The sequence below is a fragment of the Danio aesculapii genome, chromosome 17 (assembly GCF_903798145.1).
Source record: "Danio aesculapii chromosome 17, fDanAes4.1, whole genome shotgun sequence".
In the NCBI taxonomy this organism is placed as follows: Eukaryota; Metazoa; Chordata; class Actinopteri; order Cypriniformes; family Danionidae; genus Danio; species Danio aesculapii.
Window position 1 is genome coordinate 50,565,909 of NC_079451.1, and position 15,864 is coordinate 50,581,772.

The following is a 15,864-nucleotide window of genomic DNA, read 5'->3' on the forward strand; positions in this document are numbered from 1 at the left end:
TGATTTTAAAAAATTTGAACTGCTTTTATTCTATCCGAAATAAAACAAATAAGACTTTCTCCAGAAGAAAAAATATTATCAGACATACTGTGAAAATTTCCTAAATCTGTTAAAGATCATTTGGGAAATATTTAAAGAAGAAAACTCAAAATCAACTGTACGTCTGTAAAAATGTTTGCTTCCGCTCTGAAAATGTACTATTAAACTCTATTTGACTCAAGTATATGAAGTGGATGGTGTTTAGTGATGTTGCAAGAACACATTTGCGTTAGCATTCATCAGATAACGTGTGGCCAGTGTCTGGTTCACGGGTTCACATACTCCCCCTTAAAGGTGCGGTTTAATATTACTACAGCCTGTGAAGTCTAAAAAATCACAGTGCCATTCATCAAACTGAGCTGCCAGGCTCCAACTCGCACACCGCTCACAAATACACAGCTGAAGGCAAAAGAATAAGCCCTTCTGTTAAATTATATTTCTTTTAAACATATAACAATAATGTTAACAAACATAAATTTGGATTTTAATAAGGCATTAGGAAATGAAGTAGGAGAATTAAATCATCACCTTGGAATTATAAGGTTTTATCTGCGTTCTAAATGATTTAGAGATATTGAGCATCAAAGTTTTTATATTCCATACAGCAAATATTAATCGAGTAACAGTTCTCTTTCTTACGTTAACATGACAGAGACCTTAAATGCTCTCTAAATGTAAATTATGTAAGTTCTCTTACATTTGCAAATTGGAGTAAACCACACTGTAAATGCAGATAGAACCTTCTTATTTTTTCCACCTGGAATTATAAGGTTCTATCTGGCACATCGTTCACTGAAGCATTACTTTACAATCAAATACAATCCAAAAATTCATAAGTTGTTGTTGTAACAATATGTTGATGCTTGAGAAAGTAAAATATTTGCTTTATATTACATTTATTTCATGTTTTAGTATGAATATTTTTTTCTTGTTCTTATTAAGCGTACAGGGGTGTGCTAAATATTTGTCCAGTGCAGATGTTAATTTTATGTAATATGTTATTTATTAAATGTTATGCTTTTATATGAATTATTGAATTATATTTATTGAATTGTAAGCCCCATGAATTAAATTAAGTATTTGCCCTTCAAGGCTTAATATCACATTTAGAGACTTTAAAAGACAACAGACAATGAGCAAATGACTATAATAAACAAACAATCAACAAAGTAAAATTTAACATTTCATCTCAATGTCAAATAAACACTTCTAAATCATCACATTTACACACATCTCAATGTTGTGTGGTGCAGCATTATTTGGCTGGCTCTGTTTTTGTGTGATTTTTGTCTTTCCGGTCTTTCCCGTATGTCAATGGAGCAGTCCGGTGAAATGACAAAAAAGCTCATCCTGATTGGTCCTCCTGCGTGCATTCGAAATTCTGATTGGCTCACAGAAAGACCCTTATTAAACCAAGCTAGAGTTCAACTTTGTAGATAAACTATTTTGTTTTTTAAAAAGACTTAAAATGTAAACAACTTATAAAAAAAATCACAATGTAAATATGTTGTCAATAAATAAGAAAATGTGAATGGCTCAGTTTTGACAAAAATGTCAGATAGAACCTTATAATCCTAAAGTGTCAAAATTCTGTACAAGTATTGTTTGTTTTTAGTTCATCTTAGTAAATACATTGACTTATAAAATCTCCTTACTCCATAACTTCATTTGGGAAATATAAAATATATATATATATGTATGTATGTAAGTATGTATGTATGTGTATGTATGTGTATGTATATGTATGTATGTATGTATGTATATATGTATATATATGTATATGTATATATATGTGTGTGTGTATATATGTGTATATATGTATGTGTGTGTATATATATATATATATATATATATATATATATATTTATATATATATATATATATATATATATATATATATATATATATATATATATATATATATATATATATATATATATATATATATATATATATATATATATATATATATATATATATATATATATATATATATATATTTATTTCAGAGGAGGGCAAATAATACTATATATATCTAGCAACATGAGTGAGTTATCAGACTGTTGTTAAACTGACATCCCGCACTGATCATCCTGATGCATTTGCACTGTCAAAAGACCTTTGTTTCTGCATGGTTTGTGCAGTTATTTTTGAGCAGTAGCATTGCTGTGTAAGGAGCTTCATGCTTCAGATGTTCTGCATAGCTGTGAACATTTCTAACGGGCTGATTAGACGTGCTGTTAATGTTCAGCTACTACTGTTACAAAGGCTAAATCCATTCCTTCCATAACAAAACCTCTCTCGGCTTCGCTAAATTTAGACATGTGATTGCTCTACATTAGACGTGCTCCTGCTGGAGTGTCAGCTCACGTCTTCACATCTTACATTGCAAACACAACATTGAAGCCATAAGCCAATGCATTTTTATTTATGATAAGACTTTATTTTTAAAAAAGTGGTTATATTTGTAAAATAAAAAGATTTAAATAAGTTGTACAATAAGAATACATTAGTTAAGTATTAATTTGTTTACCCCAAGTAAACAAATAGACTAGTAAAAGGAAAGACAAAAACTTAAGACAATTTTTTATACATAAATTGTTTTGTAAAATAAATAAACTTACAAAGCATTTAGTAAATTGATTAAATATTTCTTTGTAAATAAAATATAGAATAATTTAAAGGTTAATTAATTTAAAAAATTGAATTGCGGTAAACGTTTTGTTTCTTTATTCATCTTACTTCTGTGCATTTTTTTGACAAACTAAAATATTGCATTGCATTTAAAAGTTTAACCAGGTTAATTCGACAAGTTAGGGTAATTAGGCAAATCATTAATAATGGTTAATAACTAACATTAATAACTAATATTGCTTAAGGGGGCTAATATTACTGACCTTAAAATGGGTTTAAAACTATAAAAAACTGCTTTTATTTTAGCTGATATAAAACATCATTTGGGAAATATTTGCAAAAGAATAAAAATTCACAGGAGGGCGAATAATTTTGCCTTCAACTATATAAATAGACTTCTGCTGTCTGCATTTGTTTCAAAAACACAGATTTCTTTACAATTTAAAACGGCATCTTTGGATATCATTTCGGCCGGAGATGCTGTTGTTCAAGTCAATCAACAACAACAAAAAAACGTAAATAACACCTTGACTTTTCCAAACCGGGGTATACCTTATTATATATATATAATAAAAATTAACTAGTACCTATTTACTTGAGTAATTCTTTCATCAGGTACTTTTTTTACTTTTACTCGATTAACTTTTAAGATTGTTGCTTTTACTTGAGTAAAAGTACTCTACCCACCTCTAGACAAATTCAAATTTTATTCACGATTTTGACACACATAAACTTTTTACAGAGTGAATCTGAAACTTATTTCCAAAGGAAAACAATTGGATCTTTATCAAATCCCTGTAACACATCTCTAATAAAAGACACAAAATCACAGAGTAAAGGTGTAACAAATTGTCTCTAGAACAGACCTGTGGCAAAAAAAATAAAAATAACGTGTGTGTATGTGTTTTTGTGACATATCAGGACACAAATCTGTATAATGACATAGGTATGACACAGGTATTACAAAAAGGAGGTGAAATATGAGGACATTGGTGACATCCTCATTTCTCAGAAAGCTTATAAATCCTGAGTAAAGCTGCACACTGTCTCCTGTGATGGTTGGGTTTAGGGGTAGGGTGGGGTTAGGGCAATACAATATACGGTTTGGACAGTATAAAATGAAAGGAAATGTAATGTACCCACTTTTCACAAAAACAAACGTGTGTGTGAGAAATTCAAGAAAGGCTTTGTTCTTCTGCTTGACCACATAACAGAAGTAGTTGCATGTACATTTCTATGTGTCCACAGATTTTTTTTATTATTGCATGCATGGGTCATGTGACGCTGCTGTGAAATAGGCTGTTCATATATCACCTCTTTTGTGCATACAAGTTTGTTTTTTTAGAATGGAGGAGCTCGGCTAAAGCAAGTGATGCGGCTCGCGCTTTCCAAACGCTTATAGACGTGATATGTGACTGACAGGTTTCACGAATGACCTGGTTCTGCGGTACATCATCCTTTCTGTCATTAAGCTCACTCTCCTGTTCTCGCGCTCTGTGCACTGTGTTATGATTGGTTCGAATAGCATACAGCAGGAAAATCGTGTTTGTAAGGCAATTTAGAAATCGTGATTTTGATACTATTTCAATTAATCGCACAGCCCTAATGAATACTTTTCAATTTAACACTATACTTACGTTTTCCCAATATTTTCAGCTGACCTCGGAGACTTCAATCGATATGATTCCCAGGAGTTCCTTCAAAAAATCGTGCTTTTTCCAATGGTGAGCAATCATTGAATATTTGATTGTCTTGTCCTGATTTTAAAACGCATAATAATATCATAAGCTTAATAAATATGCTGTTTTCTCTTTTCTCAGCCATGGATACAAGACGAGAGGGTTGTGGAAGAAGCCACTCAGAAAGTCACCATGCTCTATCAGAACTATCGGTGAGTTTCTGTAGCCTTCTTTGTTTGTTTCACCCTGTTTGAGTGTTCAGATGATTACTGTTAGAGGATTTCAATGCAGCCGTCAAACCCTGACCTGAATTATAAGCAGAGTTTCTGCTTTAGCTTCATAAACGCTCTTGGCTTTCCTTCGAAGGTTGATTTCAGTGCACATTTGTGTGTCTTCAGCAGACATGAGATGTGAAGTGAAATATTTGTCCCATTTTGAGACAGAAATTAAATTAACTGATGATTTAAATTGGATTATTCAACCATTTCTGGTGCACTCCGGGTTTCTTTTTCTTTGTCATGCAGAAATGTGCATTAATGCATTACATTTCTGTGAAGTATTTTGAGTCATGCACAGTAAAGCCTGGTTTATACTTGACGTGTCCGCTAGTTTGCTTGAGTGCGCGTGGCGAATGTGACGTCATCGTTTGCAGGAGTTCGCTTTGGGTGCGCGCGACATGATTACAGCCGGCGGAGCGCATGATTTTTTTTTGAGACTTGAGCGAACAGTTCGCGCGCCACCTCATTTGATTTGAGTTGAATGAACCACTTTGAAGATATTTTGTCTGAAACAGGTACGACTGTACAGACATCTTTAGGATCCGTGATCATAGAAAAAAACAGATGATCAATAATTCTTGGCTAGAATTTGCAACAGCAGTGTGGAAAGTAGGAAAGTTTTTGGAAAAACCTGAGGGATGAGTTTGTTAAAGCCAAAAGAGGCCATGAGAAAAGTGGAGACTCGGGTACATAATTACTGAAATATGTTTTTCCACCTGTCAGAGGTTTTACACTGATGATTATATTACAATTTTGAATTGAAAACAATTTAATAGTGACAAAACTATAATTAAGGAACAAATTATTTCTTTGATAACTGGGAAGGAATATTTGAACCTATCGGTTTACAATATACTGATGGCCTGTTTTTCTAGGCTTTATTGGTGATAATGGTCAGGAATGTTGGACTATTATTGCCTTTTTATCATAAGTATAGGACAGAAACTAGCCAGACAGTAATGTGTAAATTGTGGATTGGGCAAAATCTAACAAAACATCAGTATTTTTTAGTAAATGTGCTTTTTTTTGCTTGTATTCCTGCCATAATAAAAATATATTTGTAGAGCAGCCCATGTTCTGTTGCGATTTAATATTTTAATAAACTTTAATAGAAAAAACTGTCCGAGATATGAACAAAAGCAAGTGATGCATCAAAGTTTGATTTAAAAAATCTTGAATGGTTTTAAAAATCCTTATCATTAAAATTGTTTATAAATATGATTAGTTTAAAAATCTTGAAAGATATTAATGATATGGCGTTCTCCTGGAAACTTTCTACTTTATCCGTCTGGCTTTATGGTCAGTTTCTGTTGACCGCCATCTGTCGTTTAAAAGAATATCACATCGGCGAACGCAGGGGGTATAAAAGCCTCGTCCGTTTAACAAGGTGTGCGATGCGGTGCCAGGCGAAAGGATAAATCCAGCTTAAGCATGAGGACAAATTGGTAAAAACGATTTAAATAAAATTTTAAAATATATTTAGATGCGTGAAAACATTTGATAAATAAATCATATTTGTCAAATAAAATCTAAATAAAATGATTGCAATGATTAAAATGTTGATGGTATATTTCTTGATTGTAAAATAAATGACTACACCTTTTTTGTTTTTCATGCCATTCAATGCATGTGGCATGTTTTTCTGATGCTATATTTTGTGTAATGTCCAAAGAGCATAAAGAATAAGTCAAATCTAGATAAAATAAAAATAAGTACAAATTAAAAACTGTAACAAAATAAATACATTTGTAAAAACAAAATGAATACGGTAATAAAATAAATACAGTCATACAGCTAATAATCATACAGTTAATGAATACGGTTTTATATAAGTGTTTTATGTGATGCATTAGGAAGAATCAGCACAGATGATATATGTGTGTGATAATGAGGTGACTGAAACTGTTTTGTGTGTCTGTCTGTGTGTTTGCTTTCTCAGAGGTCTTTCTGCACCAGAGGCTGAGTTACTGTACATGCAGGAGGTGGAGAAGATTGAGGGCTACGGCGAGGAGAGCATCCAAGCCAAGGTGAAGCTGCAGACAGTTAACAGCAATGCAGATTCAGTTTCATGCATGCCAACAGATTATGCATGGAAGCACATGACTGCTTTGAAAGTGTGAAACACATGCACTAGAAATACCACAAAGCATCTTCCGGAATCAGTCCAGTTTTGGCATGATGTTGTCAAAACAAGAAGCAGATGTATAACACTGATGGAAAAAAGAATATTAGCACAGTGAATGCATGAATTTAAAATAGTCCAGTACATGTTCATGCGTGCATGCATAGCCGGAGTCCCATTATTTAAGTAAATGATGGAAAAATGTATTAAAGGATTTGTTAAGGCAGGGATTGCTAACATTACTGCCATTGCAATATTTTTCCTAAAATAATACACACCCGATTATGAGTCACACTGTGGAAAAATTGATATTTGAAAAATTCACAATAGTAAGTCACATTCTCTTTCATTCAGAAACAAAATAAAGCTTTAAATAAAGCAAGCAGGCTGTGAATAACTAATGCTTGATAACCCTCCCCCTCTTACGATGTCAAAACTAGATGTGTGGGGGAGGTCAGCCCTTTAACACTGTGGCATAGTTTTCTCTGATCTGTATCTTAAAAAAATATTAATAAATAAAACAATAGATAATATAAATATACATTTGGACCACCCCTATAATGGTTCATACCATTGTGAATGCATAATTACGTCAATGTAGCCAAAATGTAAAGCCAAATTAGATACATAGTTTGGGTAGTTTGACCTACAGTAACCTCTGAAATAGCTAATTAGAGAATAGTAGGTTAGAAACCAGTGGTGTAGTCCTAAAAAAAAAGGTGGCTCTGCTCACTCTCCGCCTCTTTGCCCTTGTTTGGTATCCCGCCGTGGGAACAAAATGGCGACGGTTGGCCGCGCCTACTTGTTGCTTCTTTTGCAGTGTTCAGAAACCTATGGGTGACCTCATGGATACTACGTCTATATATTTTACAGTCTATGGTCACAGTGCATGGTTTAAAAAAAAAGTCTGTTCCTGAAAAAAAGTTACTTAAGTTTAATATTAATTTAAACCAACACCTAGTCCTCTGGGGTTATTTTTATCATCTAATGAATTGCATCTACAAAAGTCAATTGCAGCTCTTTAAATGAATATTTTTTTCAGATTTCTGTGTTATGTTCTTCTGTGTTGTCTGAACAGGACTCTCAGGCCACAGACGTGATCATCGGCTCCTGTCTGGATGGGATTTTGTCAAGCACAAAAATGGGAAAGCTCCTCTCATGTTTCGGTGCGCGTGCATTTATCTCTTTTGTGCATGTTTGGCATTCCTGCATTTTTCACATCAAAACACAAGATGTGAAGCAAACGGTGGCATGCATTTTGAGAAAAGACGTCACAAAAGCTGTCATTTTAGGCCAGCGATAAGAAAAGCGTGGTCCCTTTATAATCCTGCAGGCCATGAGTGTTGCCCTAGTCTTCAGAAAGCTGTTCATTTTCTGTTTTTGGGTGCTGTATTGCTGTCATGTGTCTGACTCGAGCTCTGGGTTGTTTCTGCAGGTGGAATGACATTAATAATATGACTCATAATAGGTCCTTCTTTGCCCTGGAGCTCGCTAACAAAGAAGACACAATCCAGTTCCAGACCGTAAGTCTGCAGATAATCGTATTTTTTTGGCTAAAATAAACAAACACTACATGGTGATGTTCGGTATGTCAGTGACCGGGTTTGTTGCTGATCTCTAACAAACGCCATTCGTTTAGCGGCTGAAACACAAGAGCTGATGTTCTGGCCTGATTTGATTTGAGTAAAAATGTTCTGGCTGTGTTTCAGGAGGACATGGAGACGTCCAAATATGTGTGCAGAATGTGGCTGGCGAGGCACAAGTTTTACAAGATTAACAACAGCAGTCTGTAAGTTTATATAAGTGTTTGTGTTCTCTTTTTTTATTTTATTTTGTTTTTATTGGTGTTTAACAGGACAATACATCATAGTATACAATTCAACATAGGAAAAATTACTTCTTTAAAGTCTTATTTTCCCACTATCCCCTCAAAATAAAATAAATAAAATGTATGAATTATAAACCAACATCCTCTGAAAGAAAAAAATAATAATAATAATAAACTAAAAATAAAATGAAAAGAAATTCATTCATTCATATTCTTTTCGGCTTAGGCCCTTTATTAATCTGTGGTCGCCACAGCGGAATTTACCGCTGTTACGAAATCTAACCTTGCTCGGCTCCACACAGCAAGCCAGACCCGTAACAATAAATAATATTAAATTCAAATAATTAGAACTCCTCTAATTTAACGAGGAGCCCGGAGTCTCATCTCCCGTCAAAAAAGAAAAACAAAGACGAATGACCAAGGAAATAACTTAGTCTATTTTATTTGACTTAAACTTTAAAAAGGAGACTATAAAAAGCTTATGGAGTAAGTAACAAACAAAACTCAACAGCTTACTAAGTTGTTAACCCTCTTACCTGCACATGAAATAAACACAAATAAAATAACATTCACTTACCTCCCTACTAACCACAAAACATGAGGAAAATGTAATCAAACAAAAAGGCACCCTCCTCAGCACACGTGTCTCCGTATAGATCTCAAAGTCAACACTCAGCGTTCAACTTGCAACACTTTAGCTGAGTAAATGCAACACAGTTTCTTCTTCACAACACAAGCCGGGAGAGAGGAGACTCTCCGAATGATGTTCCAGTCCGGTTTAAATGGTATTCACAAACAAGCCGGCGTCCATCTGCTGGCACCTGATTCACCGCACCTGTGTGGTATGATGAAACCTATTTGGAGGCGGAGAGAAAAGAACCAAGCAATGCGCACACACAACAACAAACAAAAACTCACAAAAACTATTTATATTATTATTTTTATATCATTATTTAATTATTTAAAGAAAATACGTAACAACCGCCAACTTATCCAGCACATGTTTTTACGCAGACCCTTCCAGCCGCAACCCATCTCTGGGAAACACCCATACACACTCATACACTTCGGACAATTTAGTCTGCCCAATTCACCTATACCGCATGTCTTTGGACTGTGGGGGAAACCGGAGCACCCGGAGGAAACCCGTGCGAACGGAGGGAGAACATGCAAACTCCACACAGAAACGCCAACTGACCCAGCCGAGGCTCAAACCAGCGACCTTCTTGCTGTGAGGCGACAGCACTACCTACTGCGCCACTGCATCGCCATTAAAAGAAATTCTTTAAAAAAATAATAATAAATGAGCAAGTTTACAATAAAAGCAAAAAAAAGATTTAAAAGTTCACATTAAGGAGTCGATATTTCCTCTTTCCGATTAATTACTGTGTATTATTAGATCTGATATCAACTGAACAGGGTAAGCCTTTGATATAGTCTAAAACAAGGTTCCATGTCTTGTTAAAAGATTTGAGAGATCCTGTAAGTGAACATCTTAATTTCTCAAGTTTTATGTAACTAAAGATTTCTCGGATCCACATGTCATGTGATGGAGGAATCACCTGTTTCCATTTGATAAGAATGGCTTGTCTAGCTAAAAGAGTAGAAAAAGCAGTAACCTGGTGGGATGCAACAGTCAAGTCAGCTCTTTTTGAAATACCAAAAAGGGCTGTCAAGGGGTTAGGGTCTAGATCAGGGGTGACCAACCCTGTTCCTGGAGATCGACCTTACTGCAGATTTCAGTCGCAACCCATATCAAACACACCTGTCTGTAATTATCAAGTGCTGTTCAGATCCTAATGAATTGGTTCAGGTGTGTTTGATCAGGGTGGGAGCTGAACTTTGCAGGAAGGTCGATCTCCAGGATCAGGGTTGAGCACCACTGGTCTAGATTTATGTTAATAGATTTATTAAGCGTGTCAAAAACACTGGACCAGAAATTTTTCAATTGAGAACAACTCCAGAACATATGGAGATGGCTAGCAGGAGACTGCTTACAACGATGACAGGCATCGCTTCTATCAGGGAAAAATGTGACTAATTTGGCATTGTTTAAATGAGCTCTATACTTATCCAGAGCAAGTAAAAGGGCTGCTAAAATCACTCTGGACCCCTCACACCCAGCACACTGCCTCTGAACTTTTACCTTCTGGTCGACGCTACAGAGCACTGCACACCAGAACAACCCAACCCAGAAACAGTTTCTTCCCTCAGGCAATCCATCTCATGAACACTTGATGATAATAATACACTTTTATTATACACATATACACTTATTTAACAACACACTTTACATGCCAATTTGCACATAACAGCTGCACATATAACGTTGCATATAGTAATATACCTGTGAATACACTTGTCAATTTGTATATTTGCATTCACTACTTACTTCTGTTTTTTAAATATATTTATTATCTGTTTTTTGTCCCGTCTCTGTTATCCTGTTGCACTGTAGAAGCTCTGACACCAAAAATAATTCCTCGTATGTGTGTTTACCTAGCAATAAAGCTTTTTCTGATTCTATGGAGCACCTTACACTGCACTAGGCCATGTCTGGTGCATATAGAGGAGGAGTGGACCATCTTCAATATATCCTCCCATTGTTCTTCCGTAATATCAACACCAAGGTCATTTCCCCAAGATTCTTTGAGAGAAACTATAGGATTTTCATTTAGTGTACATATTAAATTATAAATAGCTGATATTAAATGTTTCTGGCCCGTATCTAAACTGAGAAAATAGTCAAGATGGTGTTCAGGTGGGCGGTTAGGAAAGTGGGGAGTGTGTGTGTTTTCTGTTCTGTGTGAGTGTTTGTCCATGTGTGTGTGTCTGCATGTATGTGTTTTTGTGACATAGCAGGACACAAATCCGTATAATGACATGGGTATGACACAGATATTCCAAGAGTGGTGACTTATGAGGACATTGCTTATGTTCTCCTCTCTCAAAAAGCATATAAATCACACAGGATGAGTTTTCAGAGAGTAAAACTGCACACAGTTTCCTGTGAAGGTTGGGTTTAGTAGTAGGGTGGGGTTAAGGCAATACAAAATACAGTTTCTACAGTATTAAAACACTGGAAACCTATGTAATGTCCTCACAATTCACAAAAACATGTAGTTTAATGTAGTGCTGCTTATACATTCGGAGACCCACTTTTTATCGTATCTCAATCAGGCAGTGAAGATCACTCACTTTTAAAGAAAACAGACCTTAAACAAGGCACTTGAACTGGGTTACTGAAATTTAAAATGTCCTTCTGTATATACCCCTAAACTAAAGTGTTACCTAATACTCTAATGATTCAAATCTCCTCCTGTCCTTTTCTTCACCGCTGTCCTTTACTGTCTCCAGAGAGCCGGCTTGTGGCCCGAACTGTGAGGGCCCTCAAAGGTCCATTCTCTCTCTTTCATTTCCTCGCTTTCCAGCCCTCTCTCGTCTCTCTGTGCCGGCTGATAAAGGGTGAGAACGGCTGCATGCGGATGGCACACTGCGTTATTTCCTGCTGTTCATTGTGCTGCTGTTGAGTTAATGTTCACTACATTACATCTTGCTGTATTACTGGTCACTGTGTTATAGGCATGAATTGGTATTAGATTCTGACAGTATGATAACCTTGGATAAAAATATCACGGATTTACAGTATCGTGATTACTGCTGTAAAATAAGTTCGTTTTAAATGTCTGGTTAAAAAACAGCAGCCTTTTTCCCCGTTGAACACACTATATTTTATTTTAAGAAACATTTGAAAAAATTTGGAGCAGCAAGGCAAGTTAATTTATATTGCACATTTCATACATGGTGGCAATTTAAAGTGCTTTACATAAACAGGAATAAAAGAGAAGTATAAATAAAACAGAAACAGTAATATAGTAATATAAAAGTAATATAAAAATAGATGAAGATTTAAATAGAGTTTTTCCATATTCCAAAACACTGGTGTATCATATTTTCTCATTTTACTCTGGGACTTCCCCATTCCTCACCGTCTACTTTTTCGGTACCTATTAATCTATTGGACGTCTCAAACAGATTCGATTCTTCACCTAAAATCGAAAAGTTAAGCTTTACAGCTTAAGCTTTACAAATAGCCCCCCCCCCCCCCCCCCATGTAAACGCCTTAGGATAAAGAAAGTGAACCGTTGACTTCTGCTGTCTTCATTAGTTTCAAAAACACCCTCCTTTACAGCTTGAAAAGGCATCTTTGGAGATATTTTTTATTTGTGGATATACAGGAAAGTCACGGCACTGCTCTACAGCAGGCTTGGATGTTGGTTTATACGCTTTATAAGTTTAGATATAGTTTAACAGAAATATTTTGCAGTTTTAAAACTTTTCCAAACCATTGTGAATCTTGAAACCAGTTATCCTCCCGTGCCTACTGTGTTACTACTCACTAGCTGTGTTTCCATCCTAAGATGCGAATTAGATGTGTGCCAGAAGCTGGAATATTGCATAAAACATACGCGAATAACATTTCCAATGAATGAAAGAGAACAACATCACTTCCTGATAAGCAGCACTCTTCACTGCACTATTATTTGCTGTGTTACTGCTCATTGCGTTACTTCTCATATCATTACTGTGCATTCTTGCGACTTGCTGCATTGTTACTAAGGCCGCCTTGCCACTGCACATGACAAACAACAGACGGGAAGTCATTCATTTTCAATGGAGAGTAGTCCGGGAGCTGCGTGGAGTTCCCATCATCTCCGTATGTGGAAAATTTGGATCTGATTTGAGCTGCGGATTCGTTAAAATATTTGCGACAAACCTCCTGCAACATGACCGGACAGTGTTGTCCAAGCAGGTCTGTGCGTGCGAGATGAGAAATACGAGTTTTTGGTTATTTTTTTTTTTTATCCGAAAAAAGTTTTTATTAAACATAAAATGTTTCTATTCATAAATGAGCATTGAATGTATATTATTTTAATATGTCTCCATATTCCCTCCAAAAGTTTTAATGGTCTATGGGTTTATAGTATTCATTCGTTCATTCAAGCACAGAGAATCATGGCTCTTGCTTTTGCACTTCTTTATTTCGGGCTACGCTTCTCTCCCATGGTGGATGACAAGGCTAATAATTCTGTGTGAATGCCACAAGGGGGCGTATTCCGACAGTCGTGTGGAGTGGTAAGGCAGCTTATGGCTACAGGATACTGGAAAGATATGTGATACTGTTGTTCAGTATTGCGATAATAGTTCTTACGATGTATCAATGCTATTTTTATTAGCTATGTTTTAAAATGAATTATATATTTAATATTTTTCAGATCAAATTTAGGCTAAAAACTGTCAAGGTGCAAACATTTAGGGCTCTATTTTAACGATCTAGGCACAAAGTCTAAAGCACATGGCACAAAAGCATTAAGGGCCTGTCTGAATCCACTTTTGCTATATTAAGGATAGAAAAATACAGAAAAAAAACAATCAGACTCTCCTCTCATTCCCTTTAAGAGTCAGTTGCATCGCACCATGGTGCATTTGCCATTTACATGGCGGACTTTGTAAGTGTAAAAATTGAATGCTTCACTAGCAAGAAAACAGTTAAACAGAGCATCTGCAGCGCGAGGATAAAGAACGAACCTCCTCCATTCAGCCTCTTTACTTTCTCTTGACTTTTCTCCTTTACTTTGGTGAAAAAGGAAACAGTGTTGTATGCACTCCACTGAAGACATACATTAGCATTTCGTTTGTTAAGCGCAAAGATTTGATTAAAACTATTTCTAAATTCAGTTTTAATTTCCAGTTATATCCAAACACACATCCTGTACTTATGCCCCATATGGTGATGCATACGTCTCACAAACCCCTCAGGTGGACAAATCTAAACTTGTTAACGAAACAAAAAGGCGATTGCAATGCAAAGCAAACCTGCTGCGATTATACCAGTGCATGCGAGAGATAGAGCTTTATTGCATTCTGGTTCATTTCAAATGTGTCTTTTATTGTTTTGTGTTTTATTGCAGACAAACTCAGCCAGCTCCTGTAAACCCAGTGAGGCGACGGTCCTCCACAAGAATGTCTCTGGTCAGCATTATTCCAGTTATTCATGGACTGTACAACAGTTTTGCTTTGGAGCTTTTTCTGTAGGACGCTTCTGGTGTTTGTCAGCTCTGCAGAATCTCATTTGTTTTTGATACAATCTCAAACCTGAAAGTTTGCCGTCTAGGGCTGCACGATATTAGAAATATCTGACATTGAAATATTTAGTTTTTCTTCAATTATACATTGCAATATAAATACAATTTGACCAGATGGCTTGAATACCTCTATTTGCAAAGAAATCACTAATTTAGATCGATCGGGGAGATTTATTTTTTCCCTGTGTATTAAATTATTACAGTAGAGCAACAAAAAAAGTAAAATAAGCAGGGATTTATGGTTGTTTTACTTAGTTAACACTATTCAGATACAGATTGTAATTATAATTTAATTTAACCCTTTCACACATGTGATCACACCGGTGTGATCAGTATTGGCTGGTCCCTGAAGCGAACAATAATGGTCAAGAGTAACGACCAAGAATGGTCAGAGCACACCTCATCAGCTGCTAAAATTAAAATTTAGACATTCAAATACACAAAACTACAAGCAAAACATACCATTTAATGTTTGTAAAATACACGCGAATGTCAATGCAGACAGCAATAATAATTATTTTTCAATATAACTAGACGATGAGCTTTGTTCACATAAGATACACTCTTTTTATGTTACTACAATATTTTCTCTGTTGCTTACCTTCATCTATTTTGGAGTTTAATGAATAGACATGACGTATATCCAGCAGCTTGGATCTGTCCTGCGGTTGTTCGGAGGTTAATGAGAAGTATTTATATTATTTATTAAATTATGTATTAATTGTTTTTTATTAACGTCTACCCCCTACCTCAACCCTAAACCCAACCCTCACAGTAATATAAAAATATTATTTGTTGTGCCGTGTCACAAAAATATGCTATATTAACATGAGTATCCTCAGCTTTATTCCATCTAGACTTTACCGCGCTACAGGATTGAGGTACGGGTAGACGCTAATTAAGGTTATCAAGCTTTCTATAAATTAAAATCAAAGTCAAGTCAAATCAAAATCAAGAAAAATTTTTAATCAGAAAAGTTAAGGTTATTAGTTACCATGACTTTATTAGCTACTAATAACTTTAACTAGTAACTAATAGCTCTTAACAGTTAAAGTTATTATACATAAACATAGTTGACCGGCAGTTAGATAGTATATAGGTGATGTCTCTGTGTCTTTAAAATACATGGCAATGATAA

General features: G+C 35.4%; 1 protein-coding gene across 1 annotated transcript in view; it reads left to right on the forward strand.

Annotated features, from left to right (window-relative positions):
- Positions 1-15,864, forward strand: part of LOC130244128 (tyrosine-protein phosphatase non-receptor type 21-like) — a 67,522-nt gene that overhangs the window by 8,922 nt on the left and 42,736 nt on the right. Inside the window, 9 exon segments of the mRNA XM_056476412.1 lie at positions 4,330-4,397; positions 4,494-4,564; positions 6,570-6,657; positions 7,831-7,873; positions 7,876-7,918; positions 8,188-8,275; positions 8,462-8,541; positions 11,938-12,045; positions 14,553-14,613. Coding sequence (XP_056332387.1) covers positions 4,330-4,397; positions 4,494-4,564; positions 6,570-6,657; positions 7,831-7,873; positions 7,876-7,918; positions 8,188-8,275; positions 8,462-8,541; positions 11,938-12,045; positions 14,553-14,613 — 650 coding nt within the window.